The 27,979-nt window shown below is 28.6% G+C and overlaps 1 protein-coding gene across 1 annotated transcript in view; it reads left to right on the top strand.

The window, feature by feature from the left end:
• LOC100203673 (general transcriptional corepressor trfA) overlaps positions 1-21,224 on the top strand; it is a 42,489-nt gene extending 21,265 nt beyond the window's left edge. The window contains exons 2-7 of the mRNA XM_065808311.1: positions 1,058-1,220; positions 2,189-4,181; positions 8,589-8,688; positions 10,222-10,318; positions 10,402-10,556; positions 20,786-21,224. Of these exons, the coding sequence (XP_065664383.1) occupies positions 1,058-1,220; positions 2,189-4,181; positions 8,589-8,688; positions 10,222-10,318; positions 10,402-10,556; positions 20,786-20,924 (2,647 nt within the window). The 3' untranslated portion in view covers positions 20,925-21,224. The remainder of the gene's footprint in view (positions 1-1,057; positions 1,221-2,188; positions 4,182-8,588; positions 8,689-10,221; positions 10,319-10,401; positions 10,557-20,785) is intronic.
• The last annotated feature ends 6,755 nt before the right edge of the window (positions 21,225-27,979 follow it).

Raw genomic sequence — 27,979 nt, 5'->3', positions numbered from 1 at the left:
CAATTAAAATCTATAAATTTAGAGGTGGTGCGAAAGTGTATTAGTGCCTCTGTTTTCTGACTTTTTACATTATTATACATTATATATATTATGTACGTCATTATATATATATATATATATATATACATATATATGTTATGTATGTCATATATATATCATGTACATCATATATATATTTATATATATATTATATATATATATATATATATACATATATTATATATATATGTATATATATATATGTATATATATATATATATATATATATATATATATATATATATATATATATATATATATATATATATATATATATACTATTGACAAAAAGTTGAATTTTAAAACTCATGGATCATGATCCAGGATTTTTTTGAAATTCAATAAAGTAACTTCCAGGTATATAGCAAGTTCTTAACTTTTAAATGTTCATACTAATGTCAAATTGTGATACTTTGCCTAAAGTTGTGGTGCTTAGAATTTGAGACATTTTTATTCTTCAGAAAAACCAATTTCCAGTGAAGTGAATTAAAATTATAACCAATTTCATGTGGAGTTGTGTCATAATTAAAAATTAATATTTTTTTTAAATTAAGTTTTGCAAAAAAAGAAATTTCCTTAAATTAAAATTTCAAAATATATTTGAAACTTTTTCAAAAAATTATTTGGCTTTTAGAAGATATAACAATAGAAAGTTTACATTTTCCTCAAAATGATGTTATATAAATTTAGGCTTTAATTTAAATTAAGGGATGGTTTATTAATTGTTGAGAAAATTGTGGTGAGGGGGGTGGCCTGACAAATTTTTACAATTGTTGACAAGGGGGAGGTTTGAGGTCAAAAAATGTTGATATCAACAATGTTAAATTTTAAATAAATTTAATTACTTAAACAATAGAAATGGATTTTTTTCCATTTTAATGCTATTTGGGGGAAGAGGGTGTTGTTAAATATTACTTATATAGGAGGAGAAAGGAAGGGGGTCTCTGAAAGATTGACAAGGGAGAGGGAGTTATTTCTTTCTTACATTTTGTACTTATAATAATATATATCTTTTTAGCCAAGATTATCAACCAGTAAGACTTACTCTCCGTGAGCGTCTGGCATTAAAAGCAAAAACTGTAGAACTTGAAATAATAGATACACAAAAAGAAAGAAAGAGTCTAGCATCAAACAATACTAATGATATTGGTAATTCTGAAAAAGATTATCACAATGACAAGGTAAACTGCTGAAATGTTATATATTTTTTTACCTTAACTCTTTGTTTGACTTCTGAAACTCTCTTTATGTTGCATTTGCTACTATTTATTAAGGATTTTAAAAATATTTTCTACAGTTACTCTTGTCTTCAGAGTAATTTTGAGGAATATTGATGAGTAATTTAGAGAGTTTCTATGTTATTTTGATAAGAAATTGTTTTCTTGGTGCCACATGTAATCCCAATTTTAATGGATCTTTACTGGTTATTAGGTTTGATAAGCAAAAAACAATTTTATGAGAACAAAATAAGTTCAACTAAATGACTAAAATAAAATTTTATGGTAATAACAGGGTTTCCTTTTTTTTTCTTCTGAATTTCTATTATAAAATTTTTTCTGAGTTTAGTTAAATTGCAACAGTAGCATTAATGACTTGATTTTATCAAAAGCCGTGTCTTAAGCACATTTTTCAAAACTGAATACTCATTGATCATTGCATCTAAACCCTCAAAAAGAAGCTTAATAAAAATGTAGTTCAAAAATTCCCTTATATTTACCATAGAACTATAAAAATTGTTTGATAGTTTTTTATTAAACTAAATTATATTTTATTGTCATAACAAGTTTAACTTTAACGAATTTAGAATTAATGCTTGTTTATCTTTATCAAAAAGCTCAAGAGTTAAGCGTAACTTAATTTGTTTACCTTTTTGCTTGGATTAACTTGCTTTTTATTCACATATTTTTTAAAATCTAAAATAACTTTTTGATCTTTGAGAATTTAAACAAACAATTTGATGATTTTTTAATTATCTAATTCAATTAGATTAAAGCAGTGTGCTTTTCAATAAAGTTATTAAATAACATTTTTAAGGTTATTAGATTTGGATAAAAATGATTCTCTAAATATTGTATGTTTTATTATATATTTTACATGTTTTAAATAAAAAAACAAAAACATATTTTTATTTGAATATATTCACTTTTAGAGTGTTAATGACAGAAATTATGACAACAAAACACAAAATGCACAAAACCCAAAAAATGATGAAAATATAGAAGGTAAAAGTTTATCTATAGATTCAAAGGAGTCAGAACCTCAAATTTTAAAAACCAAATCAAATAGAAATTCAAAAAACATTAATGAAACTCTTTTTAAAGATAAACAATTAGAAAATTCTTTAAATAGTTCAAACAATAATGAAGATATTTTTTTAAAAACCAAACAAAATAATGAGCAAATCATAAAGCTTAATGAAAATGAGAAAGGAAGGAAACCAAGAGAAAATGAAAAAGAATTAAATATTAAAGAAAGAGCAAACAAAGGGAAAATAAGAGGAGAGAAACAAGCGGAAGAATTATGTGAAAACAAGGAAGGAATTGTAATAAAAGACGACGTAATAAAAGGTGATGTAATAAATAGCAATGAAGCTAAAATTAGTAAAATTGAGGAAGTAAATAACATAATTAAAGAAGAGAATTTTGTTGTTGAATCAAATAAAGATTGTAAAGATCATAAACATGCAAATAAAATAAAGGTATCTGAAGATGTTAAAGAAATCTTAAGTAGTGATTGTAAAGAAACAGTAGTTAGTGACCATAAGGTAACAATTGAGAAAAAGGTAAGTGAAACATTAAAAAATAAAAATGTCTTTCAAACCAAAAAAGAATCTGGTATAGAATCCTGGGCACGACCAAAAAGTGAACTAATAAAAAATGATTTTGGACGAGTAGAACCAAAAAGACCGATCTCTGTTGTGCAAAATAACATTGAACGTAAGCCACTTAGTGATTCAAAAAATAGATGGTCAGCAGATATTAAAAAATCACAACCTTTTGCTGATGGAAAATTAAATCAAGTAGCAAAATTTGAAAATCCTCAACCTGGGAAGTTTTTCAACAAACTTGAAAATAGCAAGCTTGATTTCAGTACTAAGCACACAGTGCAAAAGTCACAAAGTTTAAATATTAATAAAAATTTGACAATAGCAAATAAAGCAAATAGTACTGTTGAAGACGTTAAACCCTGCGAAATATCTAAATCACATGAAGTCATGAAATCGCATGAGATCACAAAATCTGTTGAGATTACTAATTCTCTTGAAATTACTAAATCTATTGAAGTCACTAAATCTCAAGAAGTCACTAAAACCATAGAAATGTCTAGTTCCACTGATCTCACAAAATCTCAAGAAGTCACTGAGTCTTATGAAGTCACTGAATCTGTTGAAGTCATTAAATCCCGTAACGCTGCTGGTCAAGAAGTTGAAAATATAACAAAGCATATTGATTTTTCTGTTACTAAAACAATTGAACCAAATATTGATGCAATAACTTCCAATAGCACAGATGAGCAAAGTTTAGATGAACCAGATAGTAACAATAATATTATTACATACAACAATTCCAATTTAAATTCTAAAAATAATGGAAAAAATGAAGAATCAAAATATTTAAAAGAAAAAAATGAAAAACTTAAAGACGACAAGAAAATACCTGGAGTAGTACTTAAAACAATCTCGAAAGCAAACATTTTTAAAAAGGGTGAAGAAACTGGTTCTAAAAATAAAATAGAGTTAGAGAAGAAAGAGCCCAACAAATTTGACTGTTTAAAGTCAAAAATCTCTCATGAAAAAGAGAAGGTGGAAAAAAAATTAACAGGTAACAAAATAGGGGATCTTCAGCAAAACAAATTACAAAGCAATGTGAATAACAAAGCTTTTGGAGATCTTACAAGGAATTCATCAAATGTTAATCAAGACAAAAAAAATCCATCAGATGCTTTTCAATCAAAGAGCAGCAACAATCACACAAACACTAATAACATGGACAATAAAAGCAAAACCTCAGCAGAAAGTAAAAGTTCTTTTTCGCTTACAAATGATGTAAGCATTTGTTTAAAAACGTCAACTGGTTCCACAATTTCTCTGACAGCTAACAGCAATGATCAAGCAGCTGTTCTTGCACCTAATGCAATGAAAGGTTAGTATATTTTTCTATATTATATTTTACTTTTTAAATAATATTGTTTATATTTTACAGAAAACAAGCTTTTATTTCCATTAAGAGCCCTCCATTACATCATTAAAAAGTATAGGTAAGACATAAAAAGTATAGAAAAAACATAAAAAGTATAGAAAAGACATAAAAACTATAAAAAAACATTTTTTTGATTAACACAAGTTATTGAGTAAACATCCAATAACATTTTTTATTTGTTTTTAGTTTGTTTACGTTTTATAACATTTGTTTTTTGTTTTTTCATTTTTAAAGTTTTGTAACCTTTTTTTTAATATTTTAACTAATATTTTAACCTTTTTTCTAATATTTTAAAAAGTTTTAACTAATAAAATTGTCCGATTGATTTTATATTTTATATGAGTTTGAATGTTGTTTTCTAGATCAGCTCTGCAGCTTGAATTTAACTTAAACATTTTAGTAATTTTCCATTGTATTTAAAAGATTTTTTATGTGGTTAACTCTTACTTTCAAGCATGTGCACTTTTACAAGAAATGAAATATATTCTTTTTATAATCATTGATCCCTGTAGATGATTTGTTGCTGCTTTTATTGTTAAAAAACCTTCTATAATTCTATCAGGGATGGTCTCTGTTCTTTTGTTAGCTTGATAGTAATTGTTGGATATTACCAGCAGGTATTTTGCTACTATCGCTGATTCAAATTTTATTCAGCTATTGTTATAGCTATCATCAATTCACCATTTTCTTCTCTTAGTGAGAATTCTCAAAAGAAGGAACACTGGTGATATTTTCAAAATTAACTAAGCTATCATTTTTTAGTTGTATTGAGAAATCTCAAAAAAACATGAAGGAACACTAAAAAACACAAATGAACACTAAAACTAAAGACATTAAGTTCTATAGTTAAAAAGAAGGTCAACAAGATTTGACAAATGTTTTTAAAATTTTATTCGCAAATTTTTTCATTTTTATACCAAATTAATATTTAACAACAAATTTGTTTTATTTTTTTTTAATGTAGAAAACAAGTGTGGTACATTTCTGCTCATCTTTATCTCTACCTTTCTCATTTATTATAACTACACAATACCCCAAAAGTGTTCCCTTCATTATTGTCCATTTGTTGTCAGGGTTGTCAACTGTGACAAAAAATAATGAGAATTAAGTATCAGTTTATCATTTACCAAAAAAGTAAAAATGATTGTTTAAATGGATATATCTCTTAGAAGTTAAGGGAAAAAATTTTTTGTTTAAAAAAAAAAACTGTGGTGTGCTTTCAACATGAGGCTGAAAAGTTCTATTTGATAATGGTTAAGGGTAAGATGATAGAACATATCTCTAATGAAATTTCATGTTATTTGTTAAAGTTAAATTTCAACAGCACCAGCAAAGTAGCTCAAACATTTTATCAGAGTTTTAAGATGAGTTTTCATGAAACTGAAACTTATTATTTAATGACAATGAATCTATTAAAAGTTGGGTCTGAATTTTTAAACTTGAAACTAAATAACTTTTTGTTTTAAGTTATAAATACAATGATGACCTTGTCTTACAAAAAGAAGTGTTTGCAGAGTTATTGCAGGCAATGTTTTTAGAGTTATTATTCATAGGTTGATTGGATTTACAATTGGGTTGTTTTTTTTTTTAATTTAACAGAACTGATTACAAAGAATTTTTTTAAAATAAAATCAAAATAATTGAAAAAAGTAAAAGAAGTAGAATATTTGTGAAACGATTGAAGAGTTCTTAAATGTTTATTTATGCTTGAAATAGAGTTTATGACTCTATTTCAAGCATAAATTAACATTTAAGAATTTTCTGGAAAAAAGTGTAGGAGCAGATGCGGAAAAGCCTAATAAAGGTAAAATGGGTAACATGAAAAGATTGGAATTAATTAGATAAAATAAAACGATGATGATGATGATGATGATGATGATGATGATGATGATGATGATGATGATGATGATGATGATGATGATGATGATGATGATGATGATGATGATGATGATGATGATGATGATGATGATGATGATGATGATGATGATGATGATGATGATGATGATGATGATGATGATGATGATGATGATGATGATGATGATGATGATGATGATGATGATGGCGAGGAAGATGAATTAAACTAGACAAGATTTCGATATAGATGCTCATAAAAAAATCCAAAAAATAACTTCTGGTAAAGAAAACAAAGCAAGCTCTAATTTTGGTACAACATGCATCTTAGATTCAAGCTTTTGTTTGAAAGATGTTGACATCAATTGTTGATCATTAAGCTCAAATGCATTGTTATGTTTTAAACAAACTCTAGTTTTAGAGTTCTTTTTATTTTGATAGACTTGCTTTACTTTTAGAGTTCTTTTTATTTTGAGAGACTTACTTGGAGTTAAAATGGAGTTAAAATTCAGACAGTTTTCTGAAAAAACTGTCTGGGTTTAATATCTCCAAAGTAAGTGTGTGTATATATACTAATTATTTAGGAATAGATGCAGTGAGTGTACATTAGAACTATCACTTTTTTCAATTTTGGTATTATAAGTTGGCCCTATGTCGAGTGACCTAATTAAAAAAATAAATAAAACTAATGACTTTTTAATTATTTTCACAACAAAAGTCATGTTTGATCGGGTTAACCTATAAAACCAACCAATTACCTAAAAGTTATAACTCTAGTGCATATACATCAAAATAATGTTAGGCTATATTTAAAATGATATTTTAAGTAGGTTAGTTAATTAAAATTAAGTAAATGGCAAAAAGATTCTTACAATTGGAAAGAAAAAAAGTGTGCTTGTTATCAAACTATATTTATATATATATATAAGTTAGGCATTAAATTTTTTTTTTAGAAAATTTTAATATTTTTTTAGTAAATTATTAATACTATTATCATAATATAAATATATTATTGTTAATATAAAATATATATATATATATATATATATATATATATATATATATATACAGGAAATATATCATAAACTTATACACTTTAGTTAAAATTTACTATTAGTGTGATCCTGTAGCAGTAAATTAAAAATTAAAAGGTTAAAAAAAAAAAATCAGTTAAAAAGGATTGAATAGGGATCATATTCAAAGAGTGCAGCTACATCTACTAAGGGTTTGGGTTGAGGCTGCAATCTTTTTTTTCATTATACTTAATTTTTTTCTTTATTTTTTCTAAAAAGCCATCATATATATATTTATAAACGCTACAATAGCTATATAGGACTTGGTGTACATAGAATATAAATATATGGGCTAGGTGTACATAGACTATAAATATATGGGTTAACTGTGCATAGAATTTGAGTGGCTTTTTTTGTGTGCTGCATGTGCATATATTATGAGCATCAGATATAATATTTTGTTTACACTTGAAATTTTAAATATTTAGAGAACTGTTCAGATTGCAAGAGCAAAAATCGATATAGAAAAAGTTTTTTAGAAGTTTTGATTACTACTTTACATTTTCTTTGATTTATTAATCTAGATATATTTAAAAATATTTTTTCTCTGCATTATTTTTCAACTAAACTTAAGCTTCATTAAAATAAAAAAAAAATCTTGCATAACTTATTAATTATATATTATTATAAATTATATATAGTAACAAAAATAATTAAAAAAAAAAAAATCATGCAAAACCTATGACTCCAAACTTGACCTACACAAGTGGTTAATGTTGGGTGATACCTTCAGTCCTCAGCCATAAAAATTCTCAATATTTTTTGTATGGAAAAGTAGAAGATTAGGTTTGCATCATAACATAAATTTTTTGCTGTGTAACAGAAAAGCTTAATACTATGTTATAAACTAACTCAGTTTCAATATTGTTAAAAGATGAATTGTATCATTGGTAAATTTTAAAGTAACACATTGTAATTAAATTTGTTTTCAAACCAATCTAAAATGAATTTCCACAAAAATTTAGTCTTTGAAAAATTTTCCAATTTTTTTGTTATTTATTTTTCAAAACATTAATATATACCATATAATAAGCAATAGTATAAACATATAACATTAATATAATATATAATAATCTTTTGTTTGGTTGTGACACTTTTTTGTGTGGTGAGACGGGTAAGGAATAAGGAGGTAAGAGGGGGTTATTTATTTTAAAAGTACTTTTGTTTTTGTGATTTATTCAAATTTCTTCATTTAACCATAATTTTATAAATATTTCTCTATATTATGTATATTATGTATATTTCTCTATATTAATGTTGATAATTCTACTTTTGACGGTTAAATTTTTTATGTTTAATTCGGAAAAATTTTTGAAATTGTATTGTTAATATATTTTATGGAATTTATTTAATTTAACTTCATTCAGCCATTTTATTTTAGTGGTAAATGTCTGCTTGTTATGTTATTTCTTTTGTTTATTTTCAGACTTTCGCTCAATGCTTCTTCAACAAAAACAGGGTGATGCTAAAAACAATAACACAAATACAAAGCATAGCAAGACTAACTTTTTTAAATCACAAGACAAGTATTATAGTTGTTAATATAATAATAAATTAGTGTTTAAATAATTAATTGACTAATTGTTAATCAATTGATATTGGGTTTCATTTTTGTATCAATTTTTATTTGAATTTTAATTACATCTTGCAATTTTTTTATTATGTTATTTATTTTGCTGTTGTGTTATTTTTGTTAATTGTATATTATTTGACTTTAAATTGAAGATCACATATTCACCTGTCTTCATCTATGTTTTTATAATACTAGAATTAAAAAAGGGAAGCTTATTAGACCAAGAGAGTTAGACCAAGATCGTGATAGTTAGCTAGGTTATAATAGCATTTGTAGAATGATGAGAGTAAAAGGTTGACTTCTAAAGCATTTCTAAAATTGTTAATTATGCATTTTGTATTATTATTGGTTATTGCAGTGTTTTTGTTTTGATGAATGTAAACAATGATTCCTCTACATTGTTTTTCCTCTCTGTTGTTAAAAAAGACATTCAGTCTTTCTGAATTATTTTTCAGTTCTGCTGAGGTTGTTTCTTTTTATTGAGCATGCCATTTTCACGACTCCATCTGATTCCATTCTCAACCTCTATAAATCTCTTATCCTTTATGAAATACTGCTGTCAAATTTAGGCTGGTTTTTAAATGATACTCTTCCTCTATAAGACAAGTTCTAAAAAGGAAACATATGACCTCCCCTAGCTGCCTAGGTTGAGCCTCTTTTATAAAAAATTGCTATAAGTATCCATATTTTTTTAATTTTCTACAAATAGCACTATGGTTGCTTCTCAAACAAGCTTTTGTTTCTACCATCCAAGACACTATTTTCCATGACTTGTCATTCATAACTTGTTCTTTTGTTCTAAAAAGTATTTACAATCCTTAAGAGTTCTCTCCTATTTTCTTGTTTTCCTTACTCAATTTATAGTTTTTAAGTTGTTATCAATTTCTTTCATGCTCAATAACTTTTTTATTGCTCAAAAATTTTTTCTTCACTTTCTGGTAATTTTCTAACTTGTTGGAGATAAATTCATTTAAACAAAACATAGAAAATAATTTTTTAAGCAAATTTTTAATTATAAGGAGAGGTCAAAAATTGAAGTCTTGTACAACTAACTTTCTACTAAGAATAAGTTTTCTATAAAAAAATTTTAATCTAAACTAACAGTAAGATCTAATAAAATTTTTTGATATATGGTGTAGCATCAGCAGACCTTTATCTATTTAAAATGTTAACAAAAGTAACAAAAATTAAAGACAAAAACGTAAAACAAAAAATCAAAAGTAACAAAAATTAAAGGCTTGAGTTTGAGGTTATTTAAAAAACTTTTTGACTTTAAAATTACTGGAATGGTGGAAAAGTTATTGAGCATAAATAATATTTTTAGAGTTTAGTAAATGTTTAGTGAAGCACATGGTACTATACATACAGAACATCAAACTTATTAAAACTGACCTGATAAAACTATTTTTTCTTATGTGAAAAAATTATCAGGAAATTAAGCATTAAACAGAACAAGTAGTAAAATTGATGAAACTCTTTTTTATAGTGCGAAAAAACCAGAAGGAAATAAAGCATTGAACAGAGCAAGTAGTAATATCGATAAACTCTTACAATGGATAACAAGAAGAGTCAACCAATATCCGGTATGTTAAAATATCCAGTATGTCAAAATTTGTTGTTTTAATATTTGTTGGTTTCATATAAAAATTATTTTTCACATTAAAAGGCAGTGAATGTGACCAACTATACTTCAAGTTGGGAAGATGGAATAGCTCTATGTGCACTTATGAATTATTTACTTGGTGATGAAGCTGTTAATCCACTTGATGTCAGCCCCACTGACCGCAGACATAATTTTGACATGGCAATAAAAGCAGCAAAGTAAGTTGCATATTTTAGTTTGTTATTATAGTTGTTCTGTTGTGCCATAATTATTAGTTTAAAAAAAAAAAAAAGCAGGTACAAAAATGTAGGTACTGTCTCAAATTATTTGGAGTTAAAATTTTATTAAAGTCGAAAGAAAAAAAAATTTGCTTTAAAAAATTTTTTTTCAATTTTTTCAAGTGCAAGTGTCTTAGATTTTGAAAAAATATGTAATATTTTAAATTAGATAGAAATTTATTTATCTCAATTTTCAAGATTATCAAACATGAGGATTGCATGATCAAGATAAAAAAGGTGTGTAAATTATACATAGCAATTAAACATTAGCACATTTGAATGTTAGGACTATGTATAAAATACAATTCTTTTTTGTCCTAATCATAGTGTTGAACTAATCTTATATTGAGACCAGCAAACTTCTTTGCCATGATGATAAAAACTTTCATATAAAGCCCCCAAACAGTTGTAGGAAAGGGTTTGTGAACCTTTTAAGGCAATTCTATAAGTGGTAGTAGAATAAGGCTTCCTAGTGATAGTAAAACAAAGCTTTCTTGTGGCAGTAAAACTTCTGGTTCCAAAAAAAATCTTTTAACTCTTCGTAAACTTATATTAAATTAGAAAATAGTATTATGGGAACCTGTCCAAACCACATAAGTGCAGAAACATTGACATTAGTCTTGTTAAAAAAGAAAAAAACTCATATTTTCACTACTGTTGTTGTTGTCCAATTGACTTGCTAGCATGGCATAGTGTCTAACGTAGTATAATGGCTAGCATGGCATATCATTTAGATAACATGGCATAACCTCTAATTAAAAGAGATTTTTTTAATAAAAATTTGAACAAAGAATGGTTTAAAAAGAATTTTATTTAATTTAAATGTGTATTCTTTTTTTATTAAGAAAAAGATTTTTTTATATTTTGACTTTTTAATAGTAAGTCTTTTTTAATTTTTTTTTTAATTTTTTTATTACAGGATATATATTGTATGCCATCTTATAAGTATATACATTAATGACATTACAGAATTTATATACACTTGTGTTCTCAATATATTTAGTGGTGAAACTATCACCCCAACTTAATTATTTAATGCTAAAACTGCTTGTTTTAGTATTAGATAGGTATGGTTTCAATATATTTGTGCATACATACTTTTCAAATATTAAGAATAGTTTTAATGAGTAACATTAAAGTGTTTCTGTTTTTTTTTATTGTAGATAAATAGAATGTGTTTGAGGGCTAATATTTTTTGCAACTTCCACTTGCATTTATTCACATTTTTGCTGATGTTTTTGTAACAAAATAGTTTTTTAAAGAACTATGAAATTTGTAAAACAAATCAACTAAAAAACTTACCAGATAATTCTTAGAACTCAAAGAAATATGCAAGCTATTGCAATTTATTTATTTGAAAACAATATAGTAAACTGGAGTTTAAGGAGATCAGTTTGGAGTTTAAGGAGATTAGTTTGGGCATCCATTAGAAATGTATCAAATAGGAATATTTTTTTATTGGTTGTTATATATTTAGTTTAGTATTTTGATTATTACAGTGGATATGCAAAAATAATGTATAATAACAAAAAAACTTGACTAAAACCATGATAATACAAGGCTGTAGACAACTTTTTTTGATGTTTGAGCTAAGCAACTTTGAAACATGAAGAAAACTCCATATTTAAGTATGTTCATATATATGAGGAATGTTGATGCTATGCAAAAAATTGCGGTGATTGGAGACTGGGAACAACAAAAACCCTCAAAATGTTAGCAAAGCCCTAAATAGGAGGGCAATGAGACAAATTTGTTATTTTTTTTTTATATAATTTTAAACTTTATTTATATTCATCAATAAATTTCAAATTTGATTCAATAATCTTTTGTTGTTCGGCTTTTATGACCTTATGAAGTTTACAACCCCCTCAAATTGAGGGTTAGAGTTAGGGTTACACCCCCCTTAAATTGAGGGGGTGTAAACTTTATAAGGTCATGAAAGCCTCCTATTTGGGGCTGGGGGGGCTAACGTTTTAGGGTTTTTGTTGCTCCCAGTCTCCAATCACTGCAATTTTTTGCATAGCATCATCATTCCTCATATATATGAACATACTTAAATATGGAGTTTTCTTCATGTTTCAAAGTTGCTTAGCTCAAACATCAAAAAAAGTTGTCTACGACCTTGTAATAGTTATCTGATGTTTTTTTTATTTATTGAAGAATCCATTAGTTTTTTAAATGACCAGAATATAAGAAGTAGTTATAAATTTAAGTAACAAATGTTTATAACAGGTTGTAGTTTATATTCTTTAAATTATTCTAAATGCTGATCTAATAATGTTGGATAATAGTGAAGTTTTATTGTTTAAGAACATTCTAGTCTTAAAAAATAAAGGTTTTTTGTTTACTGTTTTTTATTTTTATAGATTTATTAATTTTAGAAAGTTTAACATCAAGCTCTCTGAAAAATAACTTTAATAATAATAGCTGCAGAAATAGATGAATCAAATATTGCAAAAGCAGGTGGTACAGTTTATTTTTTATCTTCTGAAGAAGACATGTTAAGTAGTTTGAAAACTTTTATTCAAACTTGACTGATGTTATTTGACCATGAAGTTGTTTTTCTTATTTTATTTATAAATTAAATGAATAATATTTAAATGATTATCAAAAATTGTACAACACATGAAAAACTATCATCAAGCCATTAACGATAAATCTTTACTGCTGGTACAGCTTTTATAACAAGACTAAAATTATTTTTAAAAATTTTACTATTGTTTTTCAACTATACTTTTCAGCTTTTTCAAAAGAATTGTTCTGATATATGTGCATCTGATGATCTATGTGCTTGTGCTGACCATATAAGACTCTAAAAATACCGGCTGATCAACTGGTTTAATGTACTCTATTTCATAAAGTTCAGTAATTAAGTTGTTCGACAAAGCTTCTTCTTTTATAAAACTTTTTATATACGTTAAATCTCCAATAAATTTTTTTCTCCTAATACACAGTTTTTTCAATACTTAATATATACAATAATTACGAAGTCGAACAAAAGATGATTTAGAGAATGCAACTTAAATGAGCGAATTCATGTAACATACATAAATTCATCAGCTCAAATTGTTTCTGTAACTTCTAAAACTCCTAATGTTGATTAATTTCTAAAAATTTATATTTATCGTTGTATGATTATAAATTTTTGCCGTTAAAGATGACAGCCTAAGTTTTGTGAAAAATATTATAACTTTAACTTTTTGTCCAAAGTGAAAATAAATATTCAATTAACTAAAAGTAGTGTTAAAAAATTGTAAGAAAAGAAGACTTTAAAGCTCAAAGCTAATAGTAGTGAGTACTCAAAGCTAACAGTAGTAGAAGGCTTTGAAACATGGCTTGACAGTAGTTGAAGACTTTGAAAAGTGAGCAGAGTATTAAAATTGGAAGCAGAACTTTTAACAAAGGATAAAGAAATTAGTCAACTCAAAGTATTTGTGAATGATCTAAAGAACCAACCAAGCAACATACTAAATTCAAATGATTGTGCATGGTCCGTTGTAGTAAAAGGTAAAAAGAGTAACAAAACAACTCAACTGAATTTAGTCAATGTTGTTGTTAAAGAATCTCAAAGAAGAGACGTAAGACAAAAGAACTTAATAGTCTTTTGATTCAATACCTCTAAAAACAAAAATGATAATGTAGCCAGAGAAGAAGATACATTAGGGATACAATATATACAGTAAGCAAAAAAATAAATAGCACAAACTTTTTTTGAAAAAATTTTAAAATGATTAAAAAAAAATTGTTGATTTTTGATTTTAAGGGAAACTGAAAAAAACTGAATTATTTGAAAATAGCATTATATTAAAGCATCCTATTCAAAAATTGTTAAATATAAGTTCATATGACGTATAAAAATCAACTGTACTTGTTGTACAGTTGATTTTTATACGTCATATGAACTTATATTTATTTTATACGTCATATTTTCTCACAAAAAAAATTATGCCACAAATAAGAAAAATTCCAAAACTAGACAAAAAAGTTAGTATTTAGACAAAAAATTTAGTATATCAATATTTAGTAGGGCCACCTTTGCCAGAATAACTGCTTGCAGACGTCGAGGCATAGATTCTACAAGAGATTTGGTTTCTTCTGGAGTGATACCTTTAGATAATTTTGTCTTCTGTAAGCTCGATCTCCAATTTTCCGTTCTAGAATGTACCACAAATGCTCAATTGGATTAAGGTCGGGGGACTGTGCAGGCCATTCCATCACATTAATATTATTTTTTCGAAAAAATTCCTTTGTTTCTATGGCAGTATGTTTTGGGTTATTGTCCTGTTGAAAGACGAAGTTGTTTCCAAATCTAAATTTATGAGCAATGGGTTTCAAATTTTGCTTTAAAATGTCTATATACAAACTAGCGTTCATAGTTGATTCAATGAAAGTCAATTTGCCTGCTCCTCGCCTAGCCATTGATCCCCACACCAGGACATTTCTACCACCGTGTTTTACTGTTCCTCTCATGCAACTCAATTTGTATGCCTCACCTTTTTTTCGCCAGACTTTTTGCTGTCCATCCAAAGAGATCAGATTAAATTTGGATACATCACTCCAAATTACTTTCTTCCAGTACTCGATAGTCTTGTCTGCATACTTTTTTGCCAATAATAATCTTTGTTTCATATGTCTTCGAGTCAAATAAGGTTTTTTGCGACATACTCTACCATGAAATCCTTGCTCTCTAATTCTATTTCAGATAGTTTGAGCTGAAATCGTGATTTTGTGGTCATTTTAAGTTTGCCTGCAATCTTTTGAGCAGCTTCAAATCTGTTTTTCTTCACTTGTAAAATAATGTTTCTATTAATAGCAGCAGATGTTTTTTTTTTATGGCGTCTTCCTGATATATCAGTTGTAGTCCCATTCAGATTATGCCTTTTTATAATGTTACCGACAGTTGCAAAAGGGATTCCAGTCTATTTATCAACTTCTCTGTAGGTCTCAAGTTCACAATTAAGTTTCTTTGAGAAATCGTCCAATGTCGTTTTATAATGCGCATGTTGCTATAAATTAATCAATTTTATTCAATTAATCATAACTTGTGTGTTACAAATATATTTTATGTTACATATGAACGCATCTTATGTGTTACATATGTAAATATAATTTTAGACTTGAACTTACCAAAATTTTTTTTTTTTTCATAACAAAAATTCAAAAAAGTACTAGATAAAGTTTTTGTGCCATTTATTTTTTTGCTTCCAATATAACACCTGTGTGCTTTTAATGTTTTTAAAAACAATAATCCTTTGGTAAAATCATGCACAAATACATACAAAAATCTTCATAATAGTAGTACTCTTTGATGTACTTTTACATTTTTTACAGTTTTAAAAAAACATGAGAAAACGGATAAGTTAAAAAAAAACTTAAAAAAGATGCTTGTTCCATTTATTTTTTTGCCTACTGTATTTAATCAAATTAATGCTAAAGAAATTATACAACGTATTTCCAAACTAAATACAAAATCAGACAAGCCACCACCACTAATTATTGTTTTAACCAACAAAGAAGAAAGAAATTCACCAGAAACTAATAACATATTTATTAATGCAGACATTACAAAGGCTGAAAGACTTACAATAAAAGCTTTAAAAGAAGAATGTGCTAAATTGAATAAAGCTAATAAGGACTCACAATACTATTACGGAATTAGAAATGAATGCAATGTAAAACTCATAAAAAGATAGCAATTCATATCAAGTCAACCAGATCAGCTGATATTTCCAAAAAATTTACTCTTTAAAAATTTGAACAAGTTGATTGAAAAGAGTAATGACAGGCAACTAATAAATTTAAATAACCAAGACCATCCAAAAACCAATTACTGTGAGAAATGGGCACTTACCAACATTTGCAGTCTAAGTAATAAAATTGCTGATTTCCAACACTTTGTCCATTTAAACAATCATAATATTTGTTGTGTTATCGAAACTTGATTAAATAAAAATTTACCTGAAAATCCATTATGTTCAAGGTTTTACACTGTTCTTCACTGTGACAGAAGTAGTAAAGATGATGGAGCAGCAATATTTTTTCATAGTTTTATACAATTTACAAAAGTTGATATACCACCAGAGTTTCATGAGTTAGAATTGTCTGCGCTGATTTAAACCTTAATGGTCAGTCGTTCAGAATTATTGGTTATTATCACAGTGGGGGTTTGAGTAAAGAAGCTATTGACTATATGGAAAGTAGTCGAAAATGTTTCTGTATATTGTGTTCCATCGAAAAAAATGTGGTCATACTAGGAGATTTTCTCTTACCTGATTTAGATTGGCACTACTATCATGGTCCAGATAGTGTTATACATAACTCTTTGTTACATTTTAAAAACAGATATAGTCTCACTCAACATGTTGATCAACCAACTTGCAAAAATAGCATCTTAGATCTTATTTTGAGTTTGTCCTCTTCATTTATTATGATCTCTGTATTGAATCACCTATTGGTACAAGTGGTAATCTGCATTTTTCCAACAGTTCTACTGTTGGAAAAATGCAGCTTTCAATAAATATCTGAAATTGGTAGATTTGATTATTATCTTTCAAACATGTTTAAACATTCCCAATGTTTTCCTAAAGACTTATGCCAATAGTTTATCGATTCCCTTAAACCATTTATTTGATACCTCATTTAAAGATGATGCTTTACCGTTAGACTGGAAAGTAGCAAGCGTTGTACCAATTCACAAAAAGGAACCAACAGTTGACCCAAGTAGTTATAGACCCATTTCCTTGACATCTACTTGTTATTGTGTATCGGTAAGAATCATTAATAGCAAACTGATAAATTATTTCTTACTCAATAACTGAATCACAAAAGAGCAGCATGGTTTTATTTGTAAACGTAGTACCTTTACTAATATTCTAGGAAGTCTTCATGACTGGACTTTAAATCTTCAGCGCTGTATTCCTACACATATTACTTTTTTTGATTTTAAAAAACTTTAGATTCAGTTTCACATCCAAAGTTACTAATGAAATTACCCGCTAACTGAATAGTTGGCAATCTTCTTAATTAACTAACTAATTTTCTGCTCATGAGATCACAGGTGGTAAATTTAAACAATGTTACTTCCCACGCTATATCTGTAACAAGCAGTGTTCCACAGGGGAGCGTTCTAGGACCTACTCTATTCTTATTGTTTATCAATGATGTGAGTCACATTAATAACGACCTTGATGTCAAATCTAAATTTTTTGCTGATGATATTAAATTGTATTCTGTCTATGATGTACGTGGCCCTCAGTCAGATCTTAACACAGCTCTTAATATTTTGTACGAATGGAGTTGTACTTGGCAACTCCTAATAGCAACTGAAAAATCCTTTATCTGTACAATTGCTAACCTGAGTCAAAACATAACCCATCGTGTTTATACCATAAATAACCATGGGCTTGCTCATGTTAACTGTATAAGAGATCTTGGAGTTACCATTGATAGGAATTTTAAATTTAATCAACATATCAATCTTATTGTACATCAAGCTATATCAAGAGCCTTTCTTATTCTAAGATCTTTTTATTCACTAGATAGATCGCTGATGTTTAAAGCCTTCTGTACTTATGTATGACCTATGCTTGACTATTGCTCTTTAGTATGGTCACCTTACACTATATGCCTGATTAATAAAATTGAGAAAGTGCAGCATTTCTTTTTTAAAAGAGTTGCTGATCTGTGATCAGTTTTCTATGACAAGCGTCCAGCCATACTAAAGCTCAATACGTTAGAATATCAACGAGTGTTTAAAAATTTAGTTTTATGCTACATAATTCTTAATGATAAGCTGGACCTATCAAATACCTATCTAAAAACCTATCAAATGTTTTTATTCTCAATTCTTACTTGGGTAATCGTTTTCATATTTTTAAACTGTACAAATATCAATGTAATTTAAACAGCACCAAGTGTTTCTTTTCTAATCGAATTGTTAATGTATCGAATAGTTTATTGGAGAATGTGGTTTCTGCATCGTCTGTCTCGATGTTTAAGAATCATCTCGCTGTACTGATTTGTTCAACTTGACACAATTTTGCTCAAACTTGATACAATATAACATTTCAGTAAAAAATTTGTTAATGTATACTCCAGTATTAGTGGCCTTCGGGTCCTTCTGTTCTTTTCCAATAAATAAATATCAATCACTTAAACAATGAGTTTCATCTTTTTCTATAAATATAATGTATTCATTCTGATTGTTTAATGTATAACGAACAAAAAATCGGTGGCTTTTTAAAAAAAAGAGGTTTTCAAATCTTTTTTAACTTAGTTATTCTTTTACCAATTTATTATTATTCTCTTACCAATTTTTAAATATTTAAAATTTTTAAACATTTTTTTTTTAAAATTTGAGCATAAATAATCGAATTTTTACTGGGTTTCCACAAATAATCGAATTTTCACTGGTTTCCATGACTTTTGATAAATACCTCTTTTTACTTGAATAAGTTAGAATTATTTTTGGAAACCCAAAAAGTAGTTGCTTTTTTCAGCACTGAAGCGTGTACACGAAACAAATGTGAAAGCACGTCTTTTTTTTTCTGTGGTTGTATTAAAATCTTTTTAATTGTTTTGTATTTTGTTTACAACATGTTGTGGTTTCAAAAAATGTTAGTTTTTGGATTTAACTTGAAATTAGTTTTAAAAATGACAAGAGAAGGAGACTTAAGAGAAAAAATTATGCACAAATATTTACAAAATCCTAATAATAGCTACAATTCGGTAGTAAAATCGTTGCAAATACATCCATACACCGTTAGTCGTGTTATTTAACGTTTTTCTCAAACAAAATCGATCAAACGCAAATCTGGTGGTGTAAGAAAGAAAGGTTTTAAAGATATAAAACTAGTTAGAAAACTGGTTAACAGTTTTAAGAATAACCCAAGCCTTTCACTAAGGGAACGCGTAAAAATATGGATTTTCTCATAGTTTTGTTGCAAAAGTTAGAAACAATCATGGTTTTCATTCTTTCAAAGCACAAATAGTGCCCAACCGTTCTGAAACTCTTCAAAAAAGTGCAAGAACTCGCGGCAGAGAGTTGTATGACAATTTTATTTCTAAAAATTTCTGTATTTTTGAAGACGATGAAACTTATATTAAGTACGATCATCAACAAATTCCTGGTGTTGTTTATTATATTGCCAAATATAGAGGAAATGCAGATACGAAATTTAAATACACAAAACATGACAAGTTCGCAAAAAAGCTTTGATTTGGCAAGCTATTTGCAGTTGTGGCAAAAAATCAGCACCTTATATTTCTCAGTCCACACTTTCTGGTCAAATATATGTTAAAGAATGTTTACAAAAACGCCTTTTACCTCTCATTAAATCACACAATAACAGACCTGTGTTCTGGCCTGATTTAGCTTCAATTCATTATTGTAAACTAGCTATAGAATGGTATAAAAAGAATAATGTGAAATTTGTGCCTAAAACAGAAAATCCTCCTAACTGCCCATAATTAAGAGTTAATGAAAAGTACTGGGCTATTATTAAAAGAAAAATGAAAAAAAAACTTTGCAGAAACATTAAAGATATTAAAATATTATTTAAAAAAGCATCAAATAGTTTTGATTCTTATTCTGTGCGCAAGCTTACGGGGACCACTAAAGCAAAAGCTCGAAATTTTATTAGATTCCCACAGAAATAATTAATTTTTTTTTAATGTTCGTTCTTCTTATATTATTGTATTAAAGTTATTACTTGGTTCGAAATAAAAATTGAGGAGTACTTTTTTTAATTTGTTTTTCTACTTTCACATTTATTTCGCGTACTCGCTTTAAAAGTTCTCTCGCTTTTTATACTCAATTTGCTTTTCTCGCTTTTTAAACTCAGTTTTACAGTAAGCAAGTTTTAAACATAATAAACTTTATTTACTTAGTAGGCTTTTGAGAACGGAAGTTACCCTTTTAATTTTTGCTCTGAAAGCAAAATCCGGCCGTGTAATTATAGTTTCTGGTCGTGTAGTCCTTTAATAGAACATTACTCACTAATATAGCATTACTTTATCACAATTAAATTTATTTATTTATTAGCTAATCATTACATTGAATCAGTGTTTTTTAAAACTGTATTTTTTATTTTTTATCTAGAGTCTTTTAAGAAAATTTATGGTTTGTTTTTCATAAGGTAATGTTTTCACAAGTTAGATTGTTAATTTAGGAATGCAGGTGTACCCGCACTTATCGATGCTGATGATATGTCAAAAGGTAACATTGACAAACTTTCAATGATCACATATCTGCACACAGTCTATAAAGTTCTTCACTACGACAAGCAACCAGTACAAAGCGGTGTATAATAAAAAAGTTCGATACAACATCATTGGCTCAAAACAAATATTAATAAAAAGTTATAAGGGGTTTGAAGCATTAGTTAAAATAATTATTTGCTTTTATTTATTATATCGGCTGTAAGTCCGGATGTGCGCAAAGATTTTCTTTTCCGCTTCCGTTTTTTTTTTTTTATGTTTATCGTATTTTTAACTATTAATCCATTGTCAAAATTTATCGTAAATTTTTACAAATGCAAATTTAAATATGTTTGCACTTGTAGTAAATATTACAAATGTTTTTATAAATATAGCTCTCTGAGTTTTTAATGCATCTTATTTTTGTATTTTAACTCTACTTACTTATAATATAAATTAAGCCGAGACCATTACTCTTTAAAAAAGTTATAGAGTAACACCGGGTCAAACTGCACACTTATCAATAAAAATGAAATAAAAAAATTTGTGCGGTTTTAGGCGACATTCTGATAAAACCGCACACTTTATAAAACAATGAATTTTTTAAATTTTAACGTTTTTGTTATTTTTTTTTTTTAAACGCAACTTATATTTAAGAAACTATATTAAAGTTTTTACATTTTTTGCAACAAAAAAATTTAGTTTCAACTACATATTTCTTTGCAACCCTTCCCGACACATTGAATTCTCGCATTATAACATTTCTGTTTGTAACTTTTTACACTACACTTTTTACATTTGCAACTTTTAATCGTTTGGCTGCTGGTACTTGTTCTTCATTATTGTTTTGCTGAGGTTGCTCAGCATTGCTATGTTCAGGCATTTGAGTGCTCGGCAAAGAGAGTCTTCGCTTTGCGTTAAGTTTAGCAACTTTCACAGGTTTTTTTGTTGTTATTTCTTCATCTTTTTGTTTGAGGAACTCGATTACATTTTTTTTAGTAATACATTTTCCGCCAAGTTTTGACATGTTGCACTGCTTCGATTTCTTAACATGCGATTGATTCTTGGTTTTAAAAAACTGCTTCAACTCAATCTCGATACTTTTTTTTGCAACGCTTAACACATGCTTGATGCCTATCAAAACTCAAAGCTGGCGTAATTGAGAAAGGTGGTAATCGGTGTGTAGTTGGAGTATGTGCTGCGGCCGCTGTTGAAGATGATAAAACTGTGTCTGAGCAAGATGGTGTAGGTGCTGCGCAGGCTGCTAAAGTTTATGAAAGGTGGATTAAACGTTTGTGTGATTGCTAATGCCTTATGATTTATGTTGTTTTTATTAAGTGAAAATAAGCCAGTCATTGCGTGCAAGCGTGTAAAACATTTACCGCTCTCGTACAGCAAAATTTTTTTTATCTAAATTCTTACATTTTGAGTCTTTATAATACTTTGTAAGAGTTTCTTTCCATGCTTGTTTGACATTATAATAGTCACCTCTATTCAATGGTTGTAGAATACGTGAAGAATGCTCTGGTAGTCAAATCAAGGTTATATTGTGTTTTTTGCCCAGCAATACTACATTGGCTTTGTATATCACAAATAGTGGTGCAAAATGCCCATCAGCGTTGCGGCAATTGTTTATAGTATAATGAATTTTTAAGCACCATCAATTTTCTGTTTAATTTGAGAGTACCGTTGTTGTATCTGAGTCGTGAAAGCCTTTGTTGTTGTTATTTTTGCGATCTTTGAGCGTTGAGACTGGAACGCCATGTTTGAATGCAGCATTTTTCAGTGATGTTTTATTTTTTTCATATCAGTTAATGCGGCTAGTATATCGTCTTCCTTGTATGCTTTTGTTTTTTTAGTTGACTTGTTAAAGTGAATGAGTTAAATTGAATTGAGTGAGTGATGATTATATTGAGAAATAAAACAATTGGTTTTTAATAAGTAAGAGATGGTTATATTAACAAATATCATTATAGTTCATTTTTAATTAAACCGGAATTAATACTAAGTAATTAGATAAAGATAGGCGCTTAGTCACTTGTGAAAAACTAAACTAAGTAATTGATCGAGTGTGCGGTTTTATCAGAAAAAAGAGTTTGTTTTACTCTTTTGATTTTTATTAGGCTTTTGTTCTAGCTGCATAAAAGTTATGCTATCAGAATTAAAATTCAGTTTCAACACGATAGTGCTAAAAACTATTTATATCAGTTTTCGTACAAGCGCTATTTTGTTCGCAAAGATAAAAAATATGTAAAAAACTTCGATTTTATTATTAGCAAGGTCTTTAAGGGTTAAGTCTTTAATCAACAAATTTCTTCTTTTTAAATTAATTACTTACAATGCGGCAATCAATGCGAATTCCGATCCTCTCGTTTTACTGGTGACATGTTAACTGTTATAACAGGAAAATTTCACTGTGCATTAGCTGTAGGCTCGAGAGAAAAACTGTCGCTTTTGACATATCAAAGGCATTGAATAAAATTTGACATATTGGTTTTTTCCATTAGCTTATTTTAAATTGTGTATCTTGAAAACTTCTAAAGTTATTAAACTAAATCATTCTGTTTTAGTCTGCAGTAATAAAGTTGTCAGTAATGACTGCTAGGTTCTATTGTATTCTTATTTCCTGCATTGTTTTTCGTCAATATAAATGATCTTCCTGACAATCTTACATCTAAGTGACTCAATTTGCTAATGACAAAACTATAGCCTCCTGTCTTGACAAAAATTCATAGTTAATTAAATGCTTTTTTGTTTTTAAGTATCTTCACTTCCAACAAGGTTCCAGTCAGCTACTATTAGAGTTTAAAGTTACTGCAAGAAAATAGACAAAGTTTATAAAGAAAGAAAACTATTAACAGACAACTTGAAAGGACGAAGGAAGCGAACTCCAAAAACTGATGCTCGAGGGAAAAAACTAAACAAGTAAGAATTTTTGAAGCGCTTAGGAACAGTCATAGTAAAAGAATAAGACTTAATAACAAGTAACACGAAAATGAAGTTTAGTAGATGGCACAAGAGACGCAAGGTCTTTAGAACAACGCCGATTATAGCATTTATAGATATAAATAAAGATGTGACAATGGTTGGATGCAAGATCGGATGCAATAGATGCAAGAGAAGATCTAACTAAAATTATAATGCGTTTTTGCACCTTGTCTAAAAGACATCATTCAAAGATCCGCTCCAGATATGGCAACAATATTTTATACAAATTTGAGGTTTGTAGTTATTAAGAATTGAATCCAGAGTAAGAAAGCGGCAAGCACGATAAAGAGATACATCTTTAGCAAATGCTAGTTTTGAAATCAATTTGATTAATGATTTCCAAGAAAGATCAAAAGTAAGAGTTAATCCTAGAAGACGAAGGGTAAATGAATCATCAAGTACATTACCATTTATAAATATAGAAAGATCTAGATTATTGCAATAACAAGTAGCTACAAAAATTGAGTCTTATCTGACTTAAAGTTCACCAGCTACTTAGAGCCCCATACTCTAGCAGAAGTGAGATCCTTTTCAAGCTCAAATTCTTTCTCCAAGCAATCAGAGAGTGTTGGCTTCTTTTTAAGACATGAATAAATGGTAGTATCATCAACAAACAATGCAACCTTAGATGTAAGGAATTCTGGAAGATTGTTAATGTAAAATTAAAATAGTATAGGGCCAATGATAGAACCTTGAGGGGCCCCTGATGTTACAGGATATGAAGAAGAGTACCGTCCATCGAGGACAACATTTATACTATGATTGGTAAGGAAAGATTCAATAACCTTAAAGATGTTACCAGATACACCATAAGAAAAGAACTTATGGAGAAGACGAGCATGCCTAACCTTATCAAAGGCTTTAGAAATTTTGAGAGCTATTGCCTTTACCTCACCGTATCCATCTAATACACGATAAAATCTATTGGTTGTTACTTTTAACAAATCAGCAGTAGAACAAGGAGATCGAAATCTATATTGATAATCAGAAAGTAAATTATCATATTCAAGGTGACAGATTAAGTGTTCTTGTTTTCAAGTTGTTCTACTCAAACAAATTGCTCATGAAATGAAGAGGACTAATGGGAAGATAGTTAGACGAGTCAGGTTGCTTTCCAGAATACTTGAAAATAGGGATAACAGATGCCGCTTTTCAGCAGGATGGAAAACAAGATTCTGAGAAACACTTGTTAAATAGTTTTGAAGGTATAAACGACAGCTCCGGAGAACACTTCTGCAAGGTATGTTGTCCAGATCACAAGCTGTGGAAAAGTCTATGAAAGAAACCACTTTAGATACAGAAGCTGGAGTGATTCAAATGTCAAGCAATAAAACAATCTATTTTTTGACTAAATGAAGTAGGATATGATTAGTGGAATCAAAAGACAAGATTGATGAGAAGTTCTTAGTAAACAATTCAGCTTTGTTTTTATTTAAGGTAACAAAATCTGAACTATACAAGAGAAGAAGAATAACAGATTTACCCTTATTATTGACACTGTTAAAGATTCTCCAGAAGACTTTGGACCTTATTTTTTGAGCTAAAATGTTAGATTTTGTGACATCAGAATAGCGGACTTTGACGTTAGACAAATTCTTTATACAAAGATCTAGCAATAGTAAACAGACGTCTACTTTTTGGAGAATTGTTCTGGCAATACATATGAAAGTAACTGTTACGATTAGAAATCGCAGCAGCACAATAAAAAGAAAACCATTGAAAAGAGTGAGGCTTAACTTGGAAATGTTGAAAGGGAATAAAAAAATACCAGTGTGAATCCAAGAAGCTTTATAACAAACAAATTTGTCGGGAAGAAGAAGAAAGATTTCTTCCCAAGAGCTATCACGAAGAAAATTACGGAAAGAGTTCCAGTCAGCTTTATAGTAGTTGTAAGACATGCAAAAATAGGGGGATTCTGATGATAAAGAAGAATAAATTAGTAGTTTTAGAGAGACCAAACCGTGGTTAGAAGCACCTAAGGGTAAATGTGGAGAAATTGAGCACTGACAAGGGTCAGAAGCAAGACATAAGTCGAGTAGAGAAGATAAATGATTCAATTTGTCTGGAAAGTGGGTCAGAGAGTTGGCTATTTGTGTTGGAGATTGAGAAAAGCTAAAGTTGTGAGCCTTAACACTTACAGAGTTACTGATACTAGAACTAAGTCATTCAGTGTGATGAGCATTAAAGTCACCTACAACAGTGATGTTGACTGAAGCATAAAGAGAAAGGCTCGATCAATTTGATGAAAAATAACATCTAAAGTAGTGCAGTCTTAAGATAAAGAAGAGCGATTTAGATCAAAGAGATAAGTGATACAGTAAAGCACATAAAAAAACAGTCTGTGGATTCAAGCCTAGTTTCCCGACAAATGGGTGAATTCTTTTAAATGTCAATGCTCAATAAAAGACTGTGACTATTAGAGTCTTTACGAAGTAAAGGAAGATAACCATTACCACTAAGATTACAGGATGAGAAAGCTGAATTCAAATTAGTCCCAAAAAGAGTAAGTAGGTTTGGTAAACTATGAAAAAGATTAGACTCAATAGAAGAAAAGTTACTTCGAAGGCCACAGATGTTAGTGAATGATTGATTTAGAGAACTTGGTGATGGTGATGGTTTTTTGATTTATATAATTTTTGGTACTTTAGTCATTTTTTAAAATGGTTAAAGAACTTAACTTATAACACAGATAGTACTCAGTATATAAACTAATAGTCCAAGAAATTGCCTCAATACTATTAATAAACCGTAACAAAGGACTCCATACGTGGCCTCGACAACTCAAATCAAAAGTACAAACATGGACGCCGTTCACGCCATCATCACGCAACATGGCACTATTATTGATCTGATATTTTATAGCTGTTGATGGAATCAGCCTCTCTGAGAGCTCAGAGTTCGGATGCCTTACACCAGCCGGTGTCACGAAATAAATGTTCCCAATTACAGAATTTCCCCCCGGCCGAAATATTCTTTCCGGGGGGAAAATTTATTTCGAAATAAAATTTCCCCCTTTGTAATATCTGTTCCCCTATCTGCGAAATAAAGTTTCCTCCGTGATATTAGTTCCCCCTTAATACTTAATAATATACAAATTGACATAACTTGCGCAATTAAATGCGCATATAGATAGATCTAAATGCTAAATGCTACTTTTGGTTCAAATGCTAAATTAACAAAATCTACATAAAAAAACAAAGTTTCGCTTGAATCGAACGCATCTTTCATAATTTTTTTTGTTATATAAAGTTTTTTCATGCAAATCTCTAATAAGTTGCTAACAAATTATACGTTTTATTGTTAAAAAAATAACTTCGTGCAAGTTTAGAACGTTTTTAAATGTTTTGAAAAGGTTGTTTGGAATTTTTGTTTGTATATTTATGATTATGTTATTCAAATCTATATAAGTTTTTTTGTTATGTTTAGTAAAATAATACTATAAATTGCAAATAATTTTTATGATATAACTTTCATTTCATATTTATTATAGTTATTTGCTTTCTGTAACGAATACGAATACTTGCTAACGTTTATAATTCAACTAGTTAAATAAAATTACAAATTACTTGCAAAAATAAGTTGTTTTTATTCGATATAATGATTTAGTTATTTTAAACAAGAATATGGAAAATGAAGAAAGTAAAGCTCTGCAAATGTATCTCGGGAAAAATGAATATTCTTCTAATTATACGAAAGACGATAAAAGAAAACTTCGAAAGAAAGCAGAATCCTTCCGGTTGGTACATGGAGATTTATTTCATATCGGAAATGAAAAAAAACTACAACGTGTGGTAACTGGAGAAAATGAACGAAACCATATAATACAAACTCTCCACAGCAACATAGTTGGATGATGTCACTTTGGGCAAAACGCCACTATCAAAAAAGCAACTGATAGGTATTGGTGGAAGTCGATTTCAAAAGACATACGAAAATTTGTAGCATCCTGCCCTGAATGTCAACGTGCGAATCCTAACAACAAACCATCACATGCGACGCTTCATCCAATCCCAGTACATGACCTTTTTCACCGTTGGGGAATAGATCTAATTGGTCCGTTGAAAGAAACTAAGAGCGGAAAGAAATATATTGTAGTAGCAACAGAATACCTTACTAGATAGGCTGAAGTTGATTCCATAGCAGCAAAAGACGCGGAATCTGTTCATCGTTTTATTCTC

The sequence above is a fragment of the Hydra vulgaris genome, chromosome 10, assembly GCF_038396675.1.
Source record: "Hydra vulgaris chromosome 10, alternate assembly HydraT2T_AEP".
Classification (NCBI taxonomy): domain Eukaryota; kingdom Metazoa; phylum Cnidaria; class Hydrozoa; order Anthoathecata; family Hydridae; genus Hydra; species Hydra vulgaris.
This window is presented reverse-complemented; position numbering and strand designations above follow the sequence as displayed.